General features: G+C 37.9%; 2 protein-coding genes and 1 non-coding gene across 3 annotated transcripts; all 3 read right to left on the bottom strand.

The window, feature by feature from the left end:
• Nucleotides 1-789: 789 nt before the first annotated feature.
• wdr55 (WD repeat domain 55) lies at nt 790-10,032 on the bottom strand. The gene is made up of 9 exons (XM_006631976.3): nt 9,977-10,032; nt 9,619-9,690; nt 9,304-9,437; nt 8,927-9,027; nt 8,488-8,575; nt 7,356-7,535; nt 6,777-6,876; nt 6,142-6,311; nt 790-5,414 (listed from the first exon to the last, which is right to left on the bottom strand). Exons 1-9 carry the CDS (start codon nt 9,989-9,991, stop codon nt 5,090-5,092), a joined length of 1,185 nt encoding a protein of 394 aa, XP_006632039.1. The 5' UTR covers nt 9,992-10,032; the 3' UTR covers nt 790-5,089.
• Nucleotides 10,033-11,035: 1,003 nt separating this feature from the next.
• On the bottom strand, nt 11,036-11,108 carry trnam-cau (transfer RNA methionine (anticodon CAU)). The gene has a single exon. It is a non-coding gene; the product is annotated as a tRNA-Met (tRNA).
• Nucleotides 11,109-12,713: 1,605 nt separating this feature from the next.
• Nucleotides 12,714-22,552, bottom strand: ik (IK cytokine). The gene is made up of 20 exons (XM_069196118.1): nt 22,356-22,552; nt 21,418-21,484; nt 20,663-20,755; nt 20,338-20,397; nt 19,971-20,138; nt 19,537-19,651; nt 18,869-18,939; nt 18,418-18,464; nt 18,125-18,288; nt 17,363-17,471; nt 17,112-17,151; nt 16,709-16,916; nt 16,185-16,203; nt 15,715-15,791; nt 15,115-15,200; nt 14,580-14,637; nt 14,241-14,329; nt 13,707-13,815; nt 13,477-13,511; nt 12,714-13,030 (listed from the first exon to the last, which is right to left on the bottom strand). Exons 1-20 carry the CDS (start codon nt 22,369-22,371, stop codon nt 13,003-13,005), a joined length of 1,659 nt encoding a protein of 552 aa, XP_069052219.1. The 5' UTR covers nt 22,372-22,552; the 3' UTR covers nt 12,714-13,002.
• Nucleotides 22,553-22,663: the final 111 nt, after the last annotated feature.

Raw genomic sequence — 22,663 nt, 5'->3', positions numbered from 1 at the left:
AAGCCTTAGTATTGAAATGGAAATCATATTCAGTTGTGCTACAATGCAACTGTCTCTTGCTTCAGCTGAAAGTAATCACCAGAATTTTACAATTACAAAACATGGGCATTTGGTTGATTGAATTGGCAACTCCTGAAACCAGAACTTAACCTAACAAAGAGCAGACTGAATACATTTCCTCTGAGATCCCATTACACAGCTTCAAATTACATCTGTCTCTTAGAAAGAGAGAGTTGAGTGTTCTTTCAACTGGTATGAACCTTTTCTGTAGACAAGACACTGTAGACAAGATTAGAGAAGCACCCTACCAAAAGTCCTACAATTTTTTTTTAAATGCTTTTGAATTTTGGTAGGCCACAAGGCTTACATAAGCCCAAGTACGGCATTGTTTAAATATAAGATCCAGGATTTGGGAGTGGAAGAAAACCACTTTTCCATTTCAATTCACTTAAGTACTTTTCATCTCGCCACAATGAACCCATGACCCAGTTTCCTGACACAGAGAGTGACTCTGACAGTCACCTCCTTAATTACTTATATACTGTACACTGATAGAAAAACAAAGGACATTTTTGTGACGGAGACACATGCTGAAAAATAATCTGATGGACATTTTGGGCCAAAGCCATTCTTGAGTGGTGCAGAATGAGAAGTAAACCACAGTAACATTTTGTTTTAAAATCCCTGTTGTTGAAGCTATGATATACAGTACACATAATACAAGACACATGTTCCTTGGCATGTTTTCCACTGTTAAAGCTCAATAACTGTTACTAATACCACTGTGGATTCACAAGTACAAAGAAACTTTATTACACATAGTAGATGAAATAGTGCGACATTATGGATCAGTGCTTTAGTGTAACTTTAATGTTATGCAGATCTCCAAAGTAACTTTCTCAAAGGACCTCCAAAACCTCCGAGCTAATATGGCACTCAGACGCCAGGACACTGGTGAGTAAGTGTGTGTGTAACGTCAAGGCTTGCTTCATCACTGGCTTTTGTTATGGCTTCACAACAGGAACGTTAGCCAAGTTGTGAGTCTCGATTCGTCACCACAGGGTGAGCTCATTCAGGGTGATAAGGTCCAGACGGGACATTCAGCACAGTGCAGGACAAACATTGCAGGAGCAAGTCTAATTAACCATTACGCATACAGTGACCCACCCTGGGATTCTTTACGATTTTGTATTGAAAGAAAAAGCCTCATATGGGCTGTGCAGCAGTAACTATGATGTAAGTACATTTGTCTGTACAGTACATCTAATGTTGTTTGAGAAATGGCCGTGCTGTTCATGATTACATTTAATCTATAAAAACTGGAAATTACTTCATGCTGATTTTAATTAAAAACACAGAAATACCACAGGTAAGTGCTGTGAGGGAAATGGTAAAAGTAAACAAAATGCTAGAGTAAAAATAAATAACCTAAGCATTAATAGCTGTCAAAACTTCAAGTGTTGGATTATTTCTCATTTGTCATAAGAAAGTATTAATTTTCTTCTATTAGGATTTTAAGTATTTCTAGGTATCTTGTAGTCCGTGACTTAGTATAAGAGTAACACCATCTCTCTCCACAATTTGGTTTTACAGCTAAAACACTCATTGATTACACTGCCCCTAACTAGGCCTCTTTATCCTGAATGCTGTCTTTGTGGTGCCTGTTGCTATGACAGCAAGACAGTTGCACCCAAGGAGGCTAAATCTACACATGAAATCATTTACCCAGCACCACCCCCCTCACACACGTCCCCCTTCAACAGAACGGAATGCAGAAATCATTAAAAGTAACCTGTGGAAAAAAACATTTCTAGTCCTTTTTCTACAGTAGAACAGGAAGCAGACATTTAGAATGAAATACATGCTGGATATTTGCTCCTACAAAGTTGCAACAATAAAGTAAACATTTAATTTTGAAAAAAACAACTTAAAAACCGTAACGATTAATCATATAGAAGTCTCTAAAAATGGTCATAATGAAGCCAAAAGACTGAGATTGTTTAGAGACACCTTCAACAGTTCTGTGAATTTCATTATTTTTATTTGCTTTGGCAACACTGATTGTACCCAACAGTCATGCTAATAAAGCACCTTGAATTGAAATTGAATTGAACTGAACTGAAGCACTCAGACAAACGCCTCAAAAGCAAAGAGAGAACACATATATTCTACAGAAAGCAGAACCCCAGGCTAGAACCCAGGACCCATGAAATGTGAGAGAGCAGTGCTGACCAGCACATCACCATAAGTTCTGTGTTTATCTTCTTACATATCAAGCACAAATGAGGAGGCTGAGAGTCACTTTATGCCATTTAGGAATAAATATACTGTATACTGAAAATAACTTTCACAAGCTAGTATATTTGACCCCAAAACATTGTCTGTGCTGCAGAATACTGGCCAGATATTTATTAAAGAGTTGTCCTCACACTTGGCCCGCCTCATAGTGACCTACAGGTCTGTGAATTAGGCTTTGCAGATTAGCTCATTTGTTGAACTAGAAATTGCAGAATTTACTTAGAAGTTTATGTGTGTTATTAATGCTTCACAACAGTAGGCCTATTAGTTCAGATTAAGCATTTTGACATGATTGCTTTCTGACAGAAAAGAGCTGGACTTGTTCTATCAGGACACTGTTACTCCTCAGCAAAACTGCTTATATCTGGTTGTATCTGACATCCCACAGGGCACTGCTCTTTGTCTCACCTGCACAGAACACAGACATTCCCACTGTATCAGGACTGAGAGAGTTCTGCAGTGGTATGGCAAACAGAACATCCCCTTTTTAAGTTTGTAATTTACATTAAGGTGGCAATCAAGCAAATTAATTATCATTCACCATTGAGAAAACAGCCATCCTGCTCTTGTTCTTGACTACTCAGCAATGAAGAACCATATAGTAAGCTGCAGGCTGGCTGACAGCAATAAAAGACACAATTTAAAATAAGCCTGTTTAGATTTCCATGCTGTGATCTAAACTAAACGTTATTTTATTCACACAACAGCTATTGCAAAACTTTTTTGCATGGAATGCCTTCTTTTTCTTGTCCTTGAAACAGTGGCCTTTTGCTTCAACTCTGCCTGTCTAGCTTCAGAGATAATATACCAGCTCATCACCTCACATTTGTGATGTTACAGCAAAGACATGATACCCACTCTAACACACACATCAGTTGGATATTATTAAGAGCTTTCACACCTTTGTGGAAATTTAAGAGGGAAGAGGCCATTCAGTTTGTTTGGTGGCCCAGTAGGTAGCTGATCCAAAGAGTCTAACCCTTTTATATTCAAACTGTAGTGTAAAGCAAACACTCATACATATGCAACTTTCAAAAACTGAACACTACCTTTCTTGTCTAGGGTTTCTGAAAGGAATGTACACTCCTTTAAATACATCTCACAATTTGGCATACTCAAATAATCTGAAAGAACAGTGTAATGCCTGTTAAGCTGTGAACAGGTTGTCTGTTACTGCTCCACAGTTAGTACTGCTGTCTCAGTACCCTTCACTATGGGACTGGAGTGGTTCCCAGTCACAATACAATTCCCAGTTTGTTTATTTTCTGTGTATTTGCTTGGGTTTTTCCTGGGAGCTCCAGTTTCCTTTTCCTTCCAATGTTAGTTGGTGTCTCTAAATTGTCCCTGTAACTGTGATCCATGCCAGATTCATGTGTATCAGGCATGTCTTTCTCACATCTTTCATCAGAAACATTAAAGGTACATTTGCTTCCCCATTAAATCAGACATAGGCTCTCAAAATCTGGGCTAAGGAAAAGTCACTCTAACAGTAATTTTAACATATAAATGAAAGAATTGAAAAGCTGTACTTTTAGTCCTCTGCACTGGATGCTTTCATGTTTTTTAGATCCTGCCACCTCCAAATGCTACAACTGAATATTTTAGTATGCCACACAGCTGTATTTTATATCTAACTCTAAATGAAAAAATAAACATGTTCTTTGATGATGTTTGATATTTTAAATTCATGTTTTGGTTATAGTAATTTGGAATATTGTTTTCTGCTAATGAACGTGTAATGAGCACTTCTTACTAAGCCTGATTTGAGATTTGAGCTTTGTCCAGCCTTGATGACAACACTCTCTCCCCCATGTGCACTGAGAAACACATACTGTAGCATCTCAAATGGCCTACCATCTTGAATACAAAAAGTAAAACCGTTCTGTAGGTTAGGAGGTGGAATGATATCTCAGAATTACTGTGGCACTCTTGTGGATCTTCAGATTGAACCCATTCCACTTAATCTTTTTCCAGCACTTGGAATTCCTGCTCCTGATCAACCTGGTGCCCTCCAGACTCTGAGACATAACTATCTGGGAGTAGCCTGTTGCTGCATGACCTTCTTGAGACCCACTTTGATATTTCAAATCTTAAAGGCATATTTCAGAAAATAATGTTTTGACATGATTCCAACACCAGACACACAATTTTTAAACATACTAATCACTGTAAGACAAAACGCACATGCAGACCACCAGTTTAAAACAGAATTATATAATTTATACAGATTTAAAAATCTCAAACTTCCGATTGCCAGGGCTGAAAAAATGTTTTCTATTCTTGTTAAGAGACATGTAAACAAAGAAACATAAAAAAAAGTTCCTGTCTCATAAGCAAGCCTCCAAATATAACCATTTTTTAAAAAACTGGGGGATTTCTCCCATTTCTAAGCTATGAGGATCCATGAAAAAGCCAGCACACTTCAACATCCTGAAAAATGTTCATTCTTCTCCAGTCCTAATAGTATTGAATCTTAATTCGCGTTTCGTTTAAAAACAAATAAAAAAGTCCATTAAGGAATTTCAATGTAGAGGACAGCCTCATTCTAAACATGTGCACTTTATTTAGACACAAAATTCTATTTTTTCTTCGATGTGGAGGCATGTCCAGCAGTCCCAACATGCCAGAAGCAAGCTCCCCCTCATACTTCACTTCTTTAACGTTTATTAAATTGTGAGCTGATGCCTGCGACTTCTGAGTTTTTAGATACTTTTAAAAGCATTCACTGACCCCAACCTCTCCATCACTCTGTACATAATACAGTCTTCCACGCTTTTGAAAAGCTTGGTACTCAGTCGCTGCCGCTATCGCTGTCGTCCTCCTCTTCCTCCTCCTCCTTCGGCGCCGACTCCTCCATCAGCCCCGAGAAGAAGTCATCCCCCGCCCCGAAGGCCTTCTTGCTCAAAGACTTGAGGTGGCCCCCCTTCTTCTTCCTCTTGCGGTAGTCACTGACAACCATGTCCCCCAGGGAGGAAATGTCCCAGAATTTCACCTTCTGGTCGTGGGCGCAGCTGGCGAGGAAGCGCCTGTCGTGCGACTTGGCGATCTGCTCGATGGGCTCCCCCACGTGCTGGCCCACACTGCCGATGACCCGGTTCGGGAGCAGGTTGATAGCCCTCCAGACGGAAAAAAAAAAAGAAAGAACGGATTTATTTTTCCTAATTCTAAACAATGAAAAAATGTAGTTACACCATATCTATCAAGCGAACATTAGCTATTATCAAGTATGATGTGTGGTTAATGCAGAATAAAAAAAATGGGAATGGCAAGGTATGATTACGACCTAATCCTTTTCTTTCAGTATTTACTCTGTTAGGAGGTGATCTATTTTGTACACACAAATATTCTTAATTAAAAACCATTAAAAAAAAACACTCCCTCTGCTGGTCAGACAAGGTATTCTGACTAGGTCTTGTGTTTCCTCCAGTCTTCAAGGTTGTTGGAAAAAAAAAGCACGGTTATTTCTGCATTGGAAAGGTTCCATTGGATTTGCCATTGTTTTTGTTAAACCTGTTAAAAATACAGCTGTCATTTAGGAATACACAAGTTTAATTGAAACACACACTGCAGTGTTTTGTAACTACATTCGAATATTGCTATATATATTTAAAATACGATGACGGGACTTAGAAGCTTAGAAGCCTGCACACTATTTGTGCTTCATGGGCTAATAAGTAGAAATATTAACTGGTTCTGCAGGAACAAATTATTTTCTACTGGAGGTAACTGCTGATGAGTGGGTAACTTGCAAAATGTCAAGCAAGCATGGACAGGTTTAGCTCAGAATCTGAGCAACAACTGATTTGTAAACGTTATGTATTGGTAGTTTTACACTCTTCTCACCTTATAACTCCATCCATTGAAGCAGCACAAAGTATGCTGTCAGTAATGGCAACAATGCTGTCGACAGACTCGGCCTGTACTGCAAATCTGTCACTGGTGGCTCCGAACCCATTCCAGTTGAACAGATAGATCGTCCCCTCGCTGGAACCACACGCCACTTTCTTACCTCTCTGTTGGGACATGGTCAGTATCGAAATGCTGATAAAAACTGTGAGACCAAACATAAACCCTTAACCTGAAGCTTCAACAGCAGATACTACAAGTAAACCTCTAATGTACAAAATCAGCATCAATAAAGTGCAAAGAAAACAAAGCCACTTTAAACACGACTCCAGTTCAACAGAGATGGGAATCTTAAAATGCTCTCAAATGTTTCTAAAATATAAAGCACATTTCCTTGTGTTAAAAAAGACAAATGTGTAAAATGTCAGGACATCTGTTGTTATTCGATAGGGCCGTGAATATCAACACCATTTTCCATTGTACACAATACTGAACAACATTCATAGATGCGCCAGTTGATTGAGGAAAATTAGCATCAATAACTCGTCTGCAACACTCCTGTATGTCCTCTCACTCCAGTCCGGCTCGTGAAGCCCTGCCTGAAAATGTATGCCTTTCCTTCAGTCACCTACCTTCATGATGGCAACAGAGGTCAAGTCCCCACTCTGGAACTCCGACAAGAGATCGAAGCGCCTCCTTTTAATATTAAACACCCCCATTGTGCCATCTCCACTGCGTAAAAGAGAGAATACAATAAGAAACAAATCTATCAGCGGCACAAAAATAGTTCTGATTTTTTTGTCAGCTTCATGTGTGTTCTTTTAAAAAAAAAAACATTTGTTCCAGACTTACTAGATGGTAATGCTGGCTCCACACGGTCCCAATTTGTTTTTGTAACATTTTGTAATTTTCTCATGTTTGCCAACTTCTACATATGCACCCATGTGCCAAAAACAGTGAACCTGCCACACAACTTGAACTCATTTAATTGGACACAACCTTATTCTAACAAGGTTATGAGACATGTAAACAGAAACATGAGAGGTAAAACGCGAACGGATATTTAAAATGACCTAGCTGAACATACTTTCTAAAGGCAATAGAAAGTAAGTGGAAAGTAAGACGTGTGGTCTCTAGAAAAGCTCCAGTTCCACAAATTCCCACGTGATCCCCAGAGGGAAATGTATTCTGGCTGTTTATAAAGGTGTCACCTTGTCGTAAGCAGGATTTTCTTGCTCTCATCAATGGTGATGTCGCTAATGTACTCCTCATGCTGTTTCATCTCCATGAAAGCCGTTCCTTTCCTCAAGTCCCACACTTTCAGAATGCCGTTGTCATCTCCTGTCGCCAGCAGGTTCTCGTCGATCACCAGCATGCTATTTAAAGGGTAACTGGAGAGACACAAACACAAAATCTACAATGAATGGGGGCATTTGCCTAAGCGGAACAAACAGTTATCAGTCCATGATTTGCATATTCATTTTTAGCCATGCCTAAGAGTTTATATGGATTAAGAAGCAAACTATTGCCCTCAAAACATTATGTCCTGTCATTCACTTCAAGATTTGAAAATGACATTTCTAAACAAAAATAAAACTTAACATTTTTAAATATTCAGATTTCTAGAAGTAAATATCACTGTAAAAAAGTGAGTGAAGCACACAACATTTTGGGTTATCTAACCAGGCTGAAGGATAGGGCCAACAGCCATATCACCCTGCAACTCACCACTGGCAGCCCACTGAAGCTCAGCAGGTGTGAGCCTGGTCAATATCTGGATGGGAGACCTCCTGGGAAAAACTACGCTCGCTGCTGGAAGAGGTGTTAGATGGGCCAGTAGGGGACACTCACCCTGTGGTCTGTGTAAGCCCTAACACCCCAGTATAGTGATGGGGACACTGTACTTTGCATAAGACATAAAACCGAGGTTCTGACTCTCTGTGGTCACTATAAATTCCCTGGGTGCTTTTTGAAAAGAGTAGGGGTGTAACCCTGGCGATCTGGCCAAATATCCCCTGGCGTTTACCAATCATGGCCTCCTTATAATCCCCATCTATGAACTGGCTTCATCACTCTGTTCTCCTCGCTACTGAGAGCTGATGTGTGTGGTAAGAGTACTGGTGCACTATGGCTGCTGTCGCATCATCTAGGTGGTGGCAGAGGGGAGTCCCCATTACCTGTAAAGCACTTTAAGTAGTGTGTCCAAAAAAGCAAAAATGTAAGTGTAAGGAATTAATAATAATAATAATAATAATAATAATAATAATATTCATACAAAGGGTAGCAAGACACTTTGCAATTAAATAAGCAACTCATCAGCAACAGATCTTCACAGATTACTACCTGTGGGCTTTTGATATTCGTGAGAGAAGTTTGCCTTCCTCCACATCCATGATATGGACAGCTTTGTCCTTGGATATGCTGAATAGCTCTGCAGAGATACAAGCAGGCACCAAAGAAGAGATTGTGAATACCTGGCATGTCAATAGCAGTTACTTCAACATTTTGAATGGATACAATTACCAGACAATCAAAAGACACGATATCTTCTGTTGAATCCAACTAGAAAGTCTCCAGTACTTTACCACTAATCCAAAGAACTGTCTAGTTAAGATCACGCATTTTATTAACATCCTTTTCTGTTCCTCACTTTGTCACAAGCTATAATATTTCGCCTTTAAAGCATTACAGTGTATGTATACAGTATAAACTGATACTTAATATGTTAGATAACACACAGTGGTTGTGAACACAAGAGAAAGCAAAGTACTTCTGAACTTACTTTGGCCATCGTATGAGAAAGCCACTTCCCTGCATGATTTGAGGTGATGCCCAGAGGACCACAGTTCTTTGTTATCCCCTTCTGTACAAGAGTACGAGTAACTGAGAACACAAATGTGATTTTTAGTGGGTGCCAACAGATGAAATCCCCCAAAACACAAGGATTCAAAAGTGGGATTAGAACAAACAGAGAGATAAAGACAGATTTTCAGTATTCAACTAAGCAAAAGACTAATCTTGGATTCAATGTAAAAGGACTTTTGACAGGTATTGTATCTGTATGTTACTCCGAAAAGATTTCTTATTTCCGAATGAACAAATGCAAGATGAGTGAATGATCGTTTCCTATGTCTGTAGACGCCAATATGAAAAGCATACACATAAATATCCCCATCCAAGTCCCCTGCTGCCACGACGTCTCGGCTGGGATGGAATGCAACTGTGTTTACAGCAGCTTCAAACAGTATGTCTTCTGGGGTCTCTCTGATCTTGGGTTCCGCTGGATGGTCTTCCTGCAATATGGGGAAAAGACGTCTTAAGTTTACCATTTGTGCGTCATTAGAACACAAATACTTTTAAGTAGTAGCTTTACCAGTTTGGTTAACATTTCATGATTTCAGATAGTTACATCAGAGGTATAGTGGGGTCTGCCTTTATACACTTCTGAACGACTTATTTAAAAATGTTTATTACTTGTTCGCTTTCGTCGTTTTCTTCAGCTTCAGAGTTGTTATCCACAAACACCGCCGTCGTCTCCGCGTCTTGCTGTAACAACAGTAAAAGTTATTCGATAAAAGTTGTTATGGGACAGAAATGGTCCTTCTGTTTTAGCAGTGATCGCGCGGCAGGAACGACTTGATTTATAAAACCATTTTAAGCATCAGAAGGACAGTTTGTTTTTTAAATTGTGAATATTCTAAAAAAAGAGGTTGCAAGCTTCATAAATGAAAATCCGCATTCATGAGGGAAACACTGTAACAAACATTACATTTCAATTTCAAATATCAATATGTAAAACTAAAATAATATTTAGAAACTCATGTGTTCTTACCATGGACGCGGCCATCTTTAAAAACTTTACGTCACGTCAGGTCTCGATCAGTAACCTTAACAAATACGGGCACTATTTCTGTAATGTGAGGAAAATATTAGTAGACATATGTATACATATATTTAAATGAATTAAATAATATGAATACGGAAATTTGATGTCAATAATTTAAGCCTTTGGAAACTAAAATTTATTTCCAGCTTCCAGGACCTAATATATTAATAATCGTATCAAAGCACAGAGAAAACAGTGCTCGTTTGTCATTATACGACCGAAGTTTCAGCTCCTAGGGAAAAAAACTCGCAAAACTTAAATAATTTACCATTAAAATACACGTAAAAGTCTCCGATTCGTTCCAAGTGCTCGGACATAAACCAGTTAAATGCTGGTACTTTTCGGATGTATTTCAATAGTTTGACACCATAAATTGCAAAGTATGTGGTACAAGTCCAATTTACTAACACTTCTATTTTACACAAGCCGTTATGTTTGAATGCATTATGAAGCAGTAAACATGCTCTCTATTGTAAACATGACACGAACCAATAAGAATTGATTCCAGAACAACAACAACAACAACAAAACAATGTCTGTTATGATATTTAATAAATCCTGTGCGGTCAAAGACCCCTCGCTGCAAACTCGAATCAAGCCGTGTGGCGGCATCGATGCAACAGCAGAGAGAAGCGAAAAATTAAAATAGGAAAACGAGCTACACGCATGGAGCTTGTATTAGCGGGAGATGTTAACTCGTTTGACAAAAATAGTATTTATGGTAAAAATGTAAATCTCCTTTTAGCGTATACTCGCGAGTAAAGTGCTTGTTTAACAAGGGATGGGTGTATTTTACTGATAAAAGACAACTGTGAGGAGAAATCCTTGTAATCAAACATTCAAAGAATGCTTTAAACCAAGAACGCACAGTAAACTACATCAGAAGACAAATTTATTGACACGGGTGTTCTTATATCCCCCGGCAGTATTCTCTTACGTGCTTTAGTTATAAGTAGCTATAATTGAATTATTTTTTTTCTTTCAGAATCTTAGTGTTAAAAATTGTGCCCCGTGTGAGGATCGAACTCACGACCTTCAGATTATGAGACTGACGCGCTACCTACTGCGCTAACGAGGCATCTGTCCCACATGACCTCTTATATTGGTCTTTCTGCCTCTCCAGCAGCAATTACAATGGATTTGGGTAAATATTTCAATATTGTGATCAAGGTGAACTATACTGAATCCTATGCGATGCGATATCTTGCTATATGGTACGCATGGAAAATCAATCGGGATTGCTTGTTGCCATCATCACGTTTTATATATATATTATCAGTCGCTTAAAAAAAAGTTCACAACCATAACCAGCTTTCTGTTTATTGTAGAACTAGGCACAGGACCTGGAACTATTTTGTCTTTAAACTTGACCGTCGTCAGAAGACACACAGTGGTGTCAATGTGCATATGGTAATTTGGTAAATGGCCAATAGTCAATAATCATACCCTTTACAGACTTCAGGTGTGCAGAAGGCAAGGGAAATATTCAATTCAATATTCAATTCAAGCTTTATTGTCTCCTGGGGGGAATTTGTTTTACTGCAGTCAAACAACACAATGACAAATAAACATCATCAAAAGGGAAGAGAATACAGTAGTGTTACAGAAAATAAAAAAAACAGTGTAATTGCAGTGAGGATGAAAGATTTCCTGAGTCTGTTGGTCTTACACCTGGTGGCGCAGAGGCATCTCCTAGATGGGAGAAGTGTGAATTTGCAATGGAGGGGGTGAGACACACACTCCATGATGCTTTTGGCTCTCTTAGTCACCCTCTGTTTGTAAATGATACTTAGATGTTAAAGCATAAAAATTAAAATTAGAAAGCCACAGAATAAATTTCAGTTTATAGTACTTCAGGTGTGAATCAAAAATATAATCTCAGAGTTGAGGTCGATTTAGCACATATTTAATGCTACCCTTGTCTTCACAACATCATTTGTCCTTTACTGCCCAGTACATAGTGTCAGTACATTAGTCTGTGTACTTTAGAAGCAGACTGAGAATAAGAAATTTGACATGACCCTTCAGAGTACAGATAATGGGTTAATGCTCAAACTGGAGGATTATAATCAGTGGAGTACCACTAGGTTCACTAGGTCCTTATTTTTATCAATTATCTCTAATCCTGCAGTAAACACTAAATGCGGAGGATCAACACTCCAGAAGCATTAAATGAAACTTCACATTACTTAGGTCAAATTCAAGACTGGGCAAACACTTGGTAAATCAGGTTTAATGTAAACAGTGCACAGAAAGTGGAGGTAACAAAACCAAACTATACATAAAAAATAAGAATGAGAAAGTAGAGGCATCTTATGAAAAATACTTAAGTGGTATTGGTAAAAGTATAAATCTAAATAAGGGATTTGTTAAAATTATATGATACAGTAGTAAAGCATCTTTTAAAGTAGTGTGAAGACATTGTTGCGATAGAATCGGTCTAGAGAACAGCAACAAGATACATTTTGGGGCTTAAGCGTATGTCCTCAACTGACATGCTGTAGGAACTGAACCTTTAGTCTTGAACAGAGAAGATTAAGAGGGGACCCGATACAAGTATTGAAAATCCTCAAAAGCATTCATCTATTTACTCGTAACTACTCACAAACTTCAAACAACATGGTACTCTATATGTGAAAAAAAAATCAATTTTTTTATGAAAAATACAGACGAATCAATAAAATGCATGTTTATTCAGAGCAACACTTTATTTTGGGGTTGCACTTCAGGATATGCTAAGGAGTTTTAGAAGACCTTTAACTTTAATGTACAGAACATCAACCCTTTGAAGTTGTTGCAATACAGAAGCCTATTTCCTTGAAGGATTAAAAAGGAAAAAAAAAGCTGATACATTTTTAAATACACAAATCAATCCTAGCATACTATATACTGCAATTCAAATTACTCATTAAAGAAATAGCACAAACATAGACCAGTAATAGAATAAAATGGTAACTAAAAATGGAAAGTCTTCAGTATTTTGGCCTCTTCACTTCCACCCTGAAATGAAAAAAAAAATTTTTAGAGTGGTGGACCAGACTCCATGGTAAAATAACAGTTCTTCTATCATTAATCTCTTGAAATTTTTGTATTCCAGAACTGTCCGATTTTATAGATTTTAATTAAACTCAACTCAATCATGCAAACTGCAGGTAAGCCAAAGTCATCGGGGATCAGCATTAGCAATGCCCCCTCCCCCACCAAGACTCTTTAATACTTGACAAAGTCCTAAAGTGTAAGATTCCAACTAAGACAGCACAGCGGAGGAAAATAAAAAAGAAACCAAGCCTGATTTTACTGATCCCAGTCTTTAGGAAGGCCAATATCGGCAACCAATGGGCATGGATTTTTTTCAGGGACTTCTGCACTTCTAAAGTTTCCCGCAAGTTATTTCCCATGTCCTATGTTTGCAGTCAAGTTGCGAATGAAGAAGGAAATGTACACACCCGTCTGCTTCCATTTTCTTCCTCTTTTCAATAATCTGGAAAATAAATACAAAAATACAGATCAGTTAAAACCAGGTAAACGTTTTAAAAAAATGTTTAAACCTTGTTTATGACGGTGGGGTGCAAGATGAAAATATACCTCTCCCACTAGATTATACAGGCACTTCTCTGCGATGTATAGAATTGAAAAAGCCCACGTATAGCCATGGATCTTTCTCATCAACACTTACAGCACTGATCTTCTTCCACTGCCGGTCAAGCTCTGCCTTCTCATTGGTCTCCTTGAAGCGGCGAGTTTTCCGACCCTCTGACATCTTAATTCCATACTGGAAGGCAGCCCTAAATTATTGTGCAAAACCAGAAGAAAATGTCAGATATTTGGTCACATTTAATCAACGCGTAAAACCTGTGGGCGGCACGGCCCTGCAGTGCCGGGGTCCTGGGTTCAACTCCAAACCTGGAGTTTGTGCGTTCTCCACATGTTTGCGTAGGTTTCCTCCCACAGACCAAAGACAGACTACTGGTCGGTTAATTCTAGAAGAATTGGCTCTGGTGTGAATGTGTTTGTCTAAGACTCTGCCCTGTGATGGACTGGTGTCCTGTCTAGGGTGTACCCTGCCATTTGCGTGTTGCTTGCTGGGATAGGTTCGAGTATCCCCGAGACCCAGAATTGTCTGAATGGATAAAAGCAGGGTAAAATTCATGTCATGCATAAAACTATTTCAGACAGGACACCTTACAACATATAAATATATATTCCTTACTTAGGGAGGGCTTCCTTGTTATTCATATACTCGCTGTACTCTTCCTGAGTGTCAAAGTCCCAGCGTCCCAATGGTCCTTTCTTATTGCCCTGTAAGGAAGGAAAAGTATCTATGAAAAAGCAAGTAGCATCAATTACTAAATGTCACTTTATTGACAGTTAGGAAAAGGAACTGCCTACTTTCTAACAGCTTCTTTTAAACTCAAATTAATATGTTAGGAATAAATGTTTGAAAAATTAAAAGACCAAATTGGTAAGTTTAGAACTAAGAATTTAAAAGAAATCTGAAGGCAAAAGGAATACATAAAAGTAGATGATGTAAGTAATTTAAATATATGACCTGATCCATTTTACTGTAGTCCACTTCTTCATCGCTGTCCACTGCTAGATCATCCATTCTGAGAAATATAAAATGACAATTGAATTAGATTGCCATTAGAAGTGTAAGGATTAAGGCACTGTAACTCTTAAAGTGATAATGAATAGTGACTATAGTGATAATAATAGTGATAAAGGATTTGCTCGAATCTTCATAAAGAGACTTAACAAAATGTAGAATGCAGTAAAAAATCAATCATGTTACATACATCTTTAAGAAGTTTTTATACATATTTTTTTTATTTTAAATCAAACACCTACACTGCAGAAATTCTCTCTCTAAAAACAAAATATAAATATGCACAATATCCCTTGTCCGGAAACTGCAGCATAAACAAAATCCATGTTCAACACTCCTCCTTGTGATTGTGTCAGACACCAACTGTTGATAAACCTGTGAAGTCCTTACTTAAAAGCACAAGAGTACATGCAAGAGGTTGAACAACTTACATTTTTGTGAATACATTACAGAATAAAAAAAAAAATCTGTCACTTACGTAGCAGGATAGCACTCAGCGTAGCTGTTAGACATCCCAAAAAAGTCCCCAACATGTTTCTTCTCTTCCCTTCTACTGCCAGCAGTATTCCAGGTTAAGGGAAGAACAATATGAGTAGTAACATTTAAAACCACTGCAAGCGGTCCATAAAGATCAAACTTGCAATTTGAAAATGTAATAACCCAGACTTAAAAGTCAAAGCGGCAAAGGTGGACAGAATTACTTTCAATTTTTTTCTGCTCCATTCCAAAGCTTACAAAAACTTTTGCACATCCAGCTAGTGTTTCAAAATACATTTAAGCCTCACTGAAATAAATAGGAAATTCAACTTTACTCTAAAAGGCTTTAAGAATCTGTTATTTAACCAAGTAGAAAATTGCTATGTTTTCTTGCAAGGAAATGTGGCAAATAAGACTAAGTAGTTTATACTTAAAAAGTATATACAGTATCACAAAGAGATAATTCAATGTAAACTGTATGCATCTTAAAAGAGAGGATACTTTCTCATATTATAACAATCTCTCAGTATACGTTTTGCCACAAATCAATCACGTGATACAGAAATAGTGGAAGTAGACAAAGAGCAAAGAAAGGATATGTCTCTTGGCCTTGCCACTGTGCACTTCCAGCAAACTTCTCGTTGATCAATTTAATTTGATCCTTCACAGACGCAGGACCTAATAAAAAATATAATCACATTTGTCAGTCTCAAGGCAATATTCTTGAATCCTTGGACATTCCAGTGCTGTCAGTTTCAGTGCCTTTGTAAGCTGCAACATAAAGAAAAGATAAGAACCCCAGAAATTCACTGAAGCTCCTAAATGTCATTGTACATCTTTTTAAACCTCATACATTGGTTTCAACTTTAAACTTAAAATTTTGATTAAAATGATAAACATTAATAGTTCCAGTAAATTTAATAATCATATATCTACTTCACATTTACATGCGCCAGTTTTAAGTAGATGAAAATTCTGGTTATTTAAAGAAATTAAATTTGACCACTGACAAATATTTACCACAATGCAATATATTTAAACCGTAGTATATAATTAAAAATAAGTTCTTACCCTTTTCCATCTCCACAACCTGTCAAAAAAAGGAAAATGTATTTTTTAACAAAATACAATGAATTTGTCTCTTACTACCATTAGTTTCACCACTGCACAGCATAGTGTTTAGAAAGTAATACTAAAAGTTTAAAAATGTGCTTCTTGCAACTAACTTTTCTTGGGAACAAAAATTGAAAGCCAATTTTACCGAAAAAATGCAGTACTGTAAACCAAATGACACTCGGAAGACAAATCTCAGTAACTTACACTGCTGAAGAAATCTAGCACGCTCCTTTCCTTCAAAACCCAGATTAACTACATAGCAACTAGTTTGCACAAAAGCCTACCACACCCCATGTTCTGCTTTGGTAAGCATAAGGAAGATTTTTTTATTCTCTGAAAAGTATTTTAGAGTCATGCATGTTAAAGCAAAGTTTGTGCGCTACATTGTTCTGGTGAAGAATGATCTTTTATGCCATTTCTCTATTATTGAATACTAGATAAGATGTTTACTGCGGATGCTAGCCAACAGCTCATCTCACCTCATCATCAACCCTTGGTTTCTCAAAGTAGCTGTGTCTCCTTTTCTCTTCTTCTCTGTCTCTCTCCCTCTCTCGTTCTCTTTCCCGGTCTCTCTCGCGCTCCCTCTCCCGCTCCCTCTCGCGGTGGCGCTCCTTCTCCTTCTCCTTCTCCTTCTCGCGCATGGCCTTGGAGGAGGAGGGGGTGTAGTCCCCAATGTCATCGAAAATACTACAAATCGGAGAAGCAGTAAGAGACAGGCCTTTACATCTACACAAGTCAATTGTGCTGCAGGCGGCGACAGGAGGAAAGTGCACATGGCATTTTGGAGAATGATTTTTTTCTTCAGTAGACGTGGCTAAACAGAAAAACAAAATGTATCGACTTGTAAAAGGAGATGACACTGGTGGAATTTTTTTTACTTACTTCAAATCTGCCTCTGGGGGTTTCTTTTCATCAAGTTTTCCTGAAAACAGACAAAATCACAATCTCTCATATTCCACGCTTGAAGTGATTCCCTAGTTCAGAACGTATGTTTGGGACACGGAAATACTTTAATTCCAACAACAATTCTCAGTTTACACCTGCTAGCAAAATAAACAGTATTATGCCAAACTGATCTGAATGGGAAACAAGTTAATAAGTCGTGCGATGTAAATATGGAATATCTGCCGTACCTTTCTCTTTCTTCTTCATCTTCTTGTTGCGGGTGCCTTGCCGAAGGTAGGACAGGATCTGAGTCAGCTTGCTTATTACAATGTCATTTGTTGTCAGGGTGGTTTGAGCCTGAGGAAAAAGAAAAAAGAAAAATCAGAAAAGTGCAGATAACTTCAGAAAAGGATTAGGTGGGGATCCCTGTTTTTAGGAAACGGAAAAGAAATGTACATGATCGGATGTTTCAAGCTGCAAAAATGCACTTTTGCAATCAGTGTAAATCTTGTTTTCACACGAACAATAAATGCAGCATTATCATTTGGGCTGTTTTCAGATATCAAAACTTTAGCACAAATGAAGAAATGGTTCAAATAATAACTATTTACATGTCAACTGACACTTTACACACTGTATATTAATGTACATGAAGGTGTCAGGTCGTAAGAACTAGATAAAAAATAGAAAAGCAACCTTACAGCTCTGTGACTCAATTACAATGGTAGAAACTCAATAATCACCAGACTGCATTATTTTTTAAATGAATTAGCTCTGCTCAAATGAGAAATGCTATTTTGCAGAAAATATCTTCTGGGCAATGTCTTATGTAAATCCTATGTAAATAAACACATTAAGTATCACTAATAGACTAAAAAGAAGATCTTACTCCAACTTTAACTGTGTTTGCTTAATTAGAATACAGGCCCTTAAAACTAAACAGGAAGTATCAGCTTTACTTAAGAATGCATTCCAACCGATGAGGATGAAATCAACTACAGTTTTCTTGCCTCCATTGTGGGACAGTCAGCTTTGCTCCTGATCAGCGTTGTGGGAATATCAGTATCGGCATACTCATCCTCCAGATCCACTACATAGGCCATCCTGCCAGGCAGAAAAAGCTCGTTTCTCTCCAGTGCACGATTCTTGAATAAGATGCGGTAAATATTCCTCCCTTCAAAAGATACACTGTCATTAAAAAAACTGCCACAATCGTTCATCTGTCAGCTCAATCCATCAATGAAATCACTGATTGCTCGTTAATCATTTGAAAATATCCCAACGATAAGATCAATATTCTTACCGAGACGGGTCTTGAATTCAATTTTCTGTTCTGGATCTTCATCTTTCCTAAAAAAAACAACAAAGATGTAACTGGTTGTAGAAAATGAAATAGAACAGTACGTGTTGCTTACCCTTGAAACTTCTATTCCTTATAAAGGATGGGTGTTTTACCTTAAGGAAATTCATTTTACATTCAATTGTCAACTAAAGTGAAAATAGTAATAGGTTTATTCCATGCTGAAAAAAAGAAGGCGAAGCCTTCTTCAGGCGTCGCCTGAAGAAGGCTCCACGGCCGAAATGTTGTGTTCTCTTTCTTCTTTTTTTCAGCATGGAATAAACCTATTACTTGTTCCTTTGCAGCCTACGCATGCTGACGCAGCTACCCACCTAAAGTGAAAATACACATTTTGGATAATTGCAACCACAAGATTTGATGATATCTGAAGAGGAAACATGTTTGGATCACATACTTCACTTCCTTCTGTACTTTTTCCATCAAATCCTCTTCCTCCTTTTCCTTGCTGGTGATTTCAGCACGAACCTAAATTCACAAAGGAAAGGAATGTTAGTGACCTGTCCAGAGACTGGAGTCTCTCCCACTTGTTACACCCAGCTGTAATTCATACACACTGTTTCTAGCAACAGACACACTCACATAATCTTACATTTATTCCTGTGCCATTATTAAATATTTGGAAGCTCCCACATATAAATCAACTTTATCATGAGCAGATACATTTTCTGATTCTTTTAAAATAATTCAGTCCTATTTTTGAGTCTAATGCTGCTGTTGACACAAAAAGAGCAAGAATTTCTCAAAGCACACCTCCTAGCCAGGTACTAGAATGTTAAATAGCCTAGATTAATTTATTTTTGTGAGGAAAATTACAAATTTAGCGTATAACATAAAATAATAAAAATATTGCTGCAATATCATGTCAGAACAAAAGTACCCTTTGATGACAATCACAGTTTTGAGTCATACACTATCAGAAAAATTGCAGTGTTACCTTTGTGAGTCTCCTGTAAAAGAAGCATTTTTTGATACTCCAACAAAATGATCAGGACTCCAAGTTCTAAAGACCATATTACAGGTCATTGAAACGGCTTGCCGATAACACTCTAATACAAAACTCACCTTCTGCAGCAGGGCAAAATCCAACCCTTTCACCAAGTGAGTGTGCTCCATGTCACCACCCAAGAACTTGGACTCCTGGATCAGTTGCCTTCTCTTTTCTGCTGCCGATTTATCGCTGTTAATTGCCAAAACAGGAGAATATAAAATGATCATTAGAAAAGACCATTTTAATGTATTCAAGAAACACCTGCTGGAATCTAAAAATTCCATCGATGCAAAAACACCATTGCAAGAACATGGAAACAAAGGAATGTCATATTAGATGTATAGAGCTACTGCAGAACTTCACAAATATAAATCTTCTTGGCTGACAAGCAATTAGGATAGATAAGAAGTGTGTTCTGAAGGGAGGGCTAGTGAGAAGGGCAGTTCTCTTCATGTAGGGTGGAAGGAAACAGGAGAGGTGTGTGAGGAACGGGCTGAGAGACACTCACGCTTCTGCTGTAGGGCCCACAGCCCTGTAGTTGGCTGTGGTGCTGATGAGTTCAGTCTCCTCATAGTCCTTGTTGACACCATCTCTCCTCTCCCTTGCTCGGTCTCTGTACTTCTCCGCCAACTCGCGCTCTCGTTCAAGCTCCTGCTGTCGAAGCTTGGCATAGTAACTGCGAGTGAAGCAGGAAAGTTAAAACAATGAAATGGAGCGAAAAAAAAAGAGTTCAATTTATGCAATTATGCTCAACCTATATTCCTTTACCTATGTGTTTACCTTGGGTGATATTTACAGCACTACCTAGTGAAGCTATTCATCAGAATAGTTTACCAAACTTTGCTTAGTGGTTGAATAAAATTGACAAAAATCACCTTTTCTTCTTCCTTCTTCGAGCTGCTGGGTCTTCATCCTCATTGTATTCCCTTGGCATTCTGGAACCATACAAGGCGAGTTAGTATGAGAAACATGAGGCTCTTCCATTTGCAGATAACTACAATTATTGATAGTCGAATAATTTGTAGCTTTTGATAAGACAAACTGTGTGTTTCTACTACCATATTAAAACTATTTTGACAGATGTAGAAAAGGTGTAACAAATACAGGAACAAGCAGACGATGCTGTGGACGTTCTATGAGACGCAGTTGTTGAAAACCTTAAGGTTTCCCGTCCTAAAAAAGTGCCCCATCAGTACTCACTCATGGTGGCGAGATTTTGAAGGAGGGGCTGTTGAAGGTGTAGCCCGCGGGGTCATCAACAATTTTCGGAAATCTTCATTTGTCAGCTTGGACCTAAGCAGCAGAAAAGAACATTAACATGATCATTCAGCAGAAACCTTCCGACACATTTACAACATCTTAAAAAACACTCAACGTATTTGAATCCACCTCTGTAATATTTAACTCTTTGGCTAAAGTATGACAGAAATGAAAATGTACTCGATACCTTGCACTGGATTATTTTAAGAATATAAGTTTTTCAGGTGGGTTTATTTTAGTTCCTCAGTGGGCACTGATCACAAGATTATATAAGACTGTCAAAATAACACTGGAAGAAAGTGCAAAACTGAGTGATTTTGATAAATAACTAGAGTCTCCATATTTAATATGGATTGCCGAGCGTAAAATAATTAGTGAAGCAGCACAGTGGTACAACAGTGCTACTATCTCACTGCTACTGGGTGCTATGTTCTATTCTGTACTGGAACAGCTTTTGTAAGGAGTTTGCAGGTTCTCCAAATTTCTAATGACATGCTGTCCAGGCTATTTATAGTCTTTGTGTGTGTGTGTGTCCACAACGCAGTTCCGCTTTGTGCCCCATGCTTCTGAAATATGCTCTGAGTTCCTGAATTACTTTGGACAAGAACAAGGAGCTTGCTAACAATGGAAAGCTGGGAAATCATAAGTTCATAAGACATCATAAGACAAATACACAGCAATATGGAGATACTCACTGGAGAGCTGACCGATGATCTTCCACCTCATGGCCATCTGGAGCCAGGGGATTTGAGTACAGCTCACCTAAGGGGAGGGAAGGAAAACAAATATAAAGGTTATAGGAAAACGTTTTAAAAAGAACACCCCAGTTGAATAAGGTGCTGCCTAATGAAAAATTACAATAGAAATGTATAACATTTGCCAGAGAATAGCACTTAGAAATGTGTCCCTAGAGGCCTGACTGACTAAGGAAGAGGTTTATACAAACTCCCTTTATGGTATACTTGATTGAAATCATGCTCTTATAATCTTAAAATTAAGATGTTAATTAGAAATCGTATCTTAAAATTCTTGAATCCCTCTGAAGAGATCAAATTTCCCAGCGAAAAACTATTATTGATTTTTAAATCCAAAGATTTCTTTGAATGTTACAATGCTGAGAAGATCAATGCTTACAAAATTTGACAACACAATTATGAGGCCTACTATTATAAGATAATTAAACATTATGAGGTAGTCACGACATAAAAATTAATTTCTGAACACACGTACAATCCCATAGACAACGGAGCAGAGTCACAATAGTAGTGAGGCCCACTATTAAAACTACAACGATAGTTGTCAAGCATATCGATGTACTGGCTATAGTTAGTCGTGCATTTAAATAATACAAACATTTACCGACAAAAAAAAATTGACATTGGGCGACAGTACTAATTAAGAACAAAAACCCTGAACACCAACATAAACCAGTTCAAGTAAATCATTGCCCCTAATTCCAAGCTTACAGAGAATATTCAATCGATGTGTTTATCTAGCCATAAAAGCGATCGGATTTAATTAACTAATGTAAGTACGTTTGAAATTATACAATAACAAAGAACGCGTTTATCCTCGTAAACAAAATAACAGCAACATTCAAGTACTTGAGGTAAAATGCGAAAACAAAACTTACTGTCTCGTTCCGGCATTTTGAAGCGGTTTACGTTTCTCTGCTTCAAAGAGGATCCTTACATCTATTTTTTACGTTTTAAAACCGAAAATCAATCTGCAAATATTATTTTAGACACTTAAACACAGCAAATTACTACTCCATCCGTCGTCCACAAAACTCACTACCGGAAATGGCAGAACAGGAAAAATAATCGATCACGGTTGTCGCAATTCTGACTATCGACTAAGATTGCCTTGAAATACCCTAAAGACATTGGTCAGAAGCATCCTGCTGTAATTGGTTATCACTGAGAGTCTATCTACTTTGTT

Source organism: Lepisosteus oculatus, chromosome 11, assembly GCF_040954835.1.
Source record: "Lepisosteus oculatus isolate fLepOcu1 chromosome 11, fLepOcu1.hap2, whole genome shotgun sequence".
Lineage (NCBI taxonomy): Eukaryota > Metazoa > Chordata > Actinopteri > Semionotiformes > Lepisosteidae > Lepisosteus > Lepisosteus oculatus.
This window is presented reverse-complemented; position numbering and strand designations above follow the sequence as displayed.

Bases quoted from the DNA above. Each gene is read 5' to 3' on its own strand.
- wdr55 (XM_006631976.3), bottom strand. The intron at 9,028-9,303 runs GTATGCTTTTCA...TTGTGTTCTCAG, and splicing joins TTGGATGGGGATATTTATGT to TTACTCGTACTCTTGTACAG. The intron at 6,312-6,776 runs GTAGGTGACTGA...ATGTCCCAACAG, and splicing joins CCTCTGTTGCCATCATGAAG to AGAGGTAAGAAAGTGGCGTG.
- ik (XM_069196118.1), bottom strand. The intron at 14,330-14,579 runs GTCATATATTTA...CCTTCCTTACAG, and splicing joins ACTACAGTAAAATGGATCAG to GGCAATAAGAAAGGACCATT. The intron at 13,512-13,706 runs GTAAGTGTTGAT...TTTATTTTCCAG, and splicing joins AGTGGAAGAAGATCAGTGCT to ATTATTGAAAAGAGGAAGAA.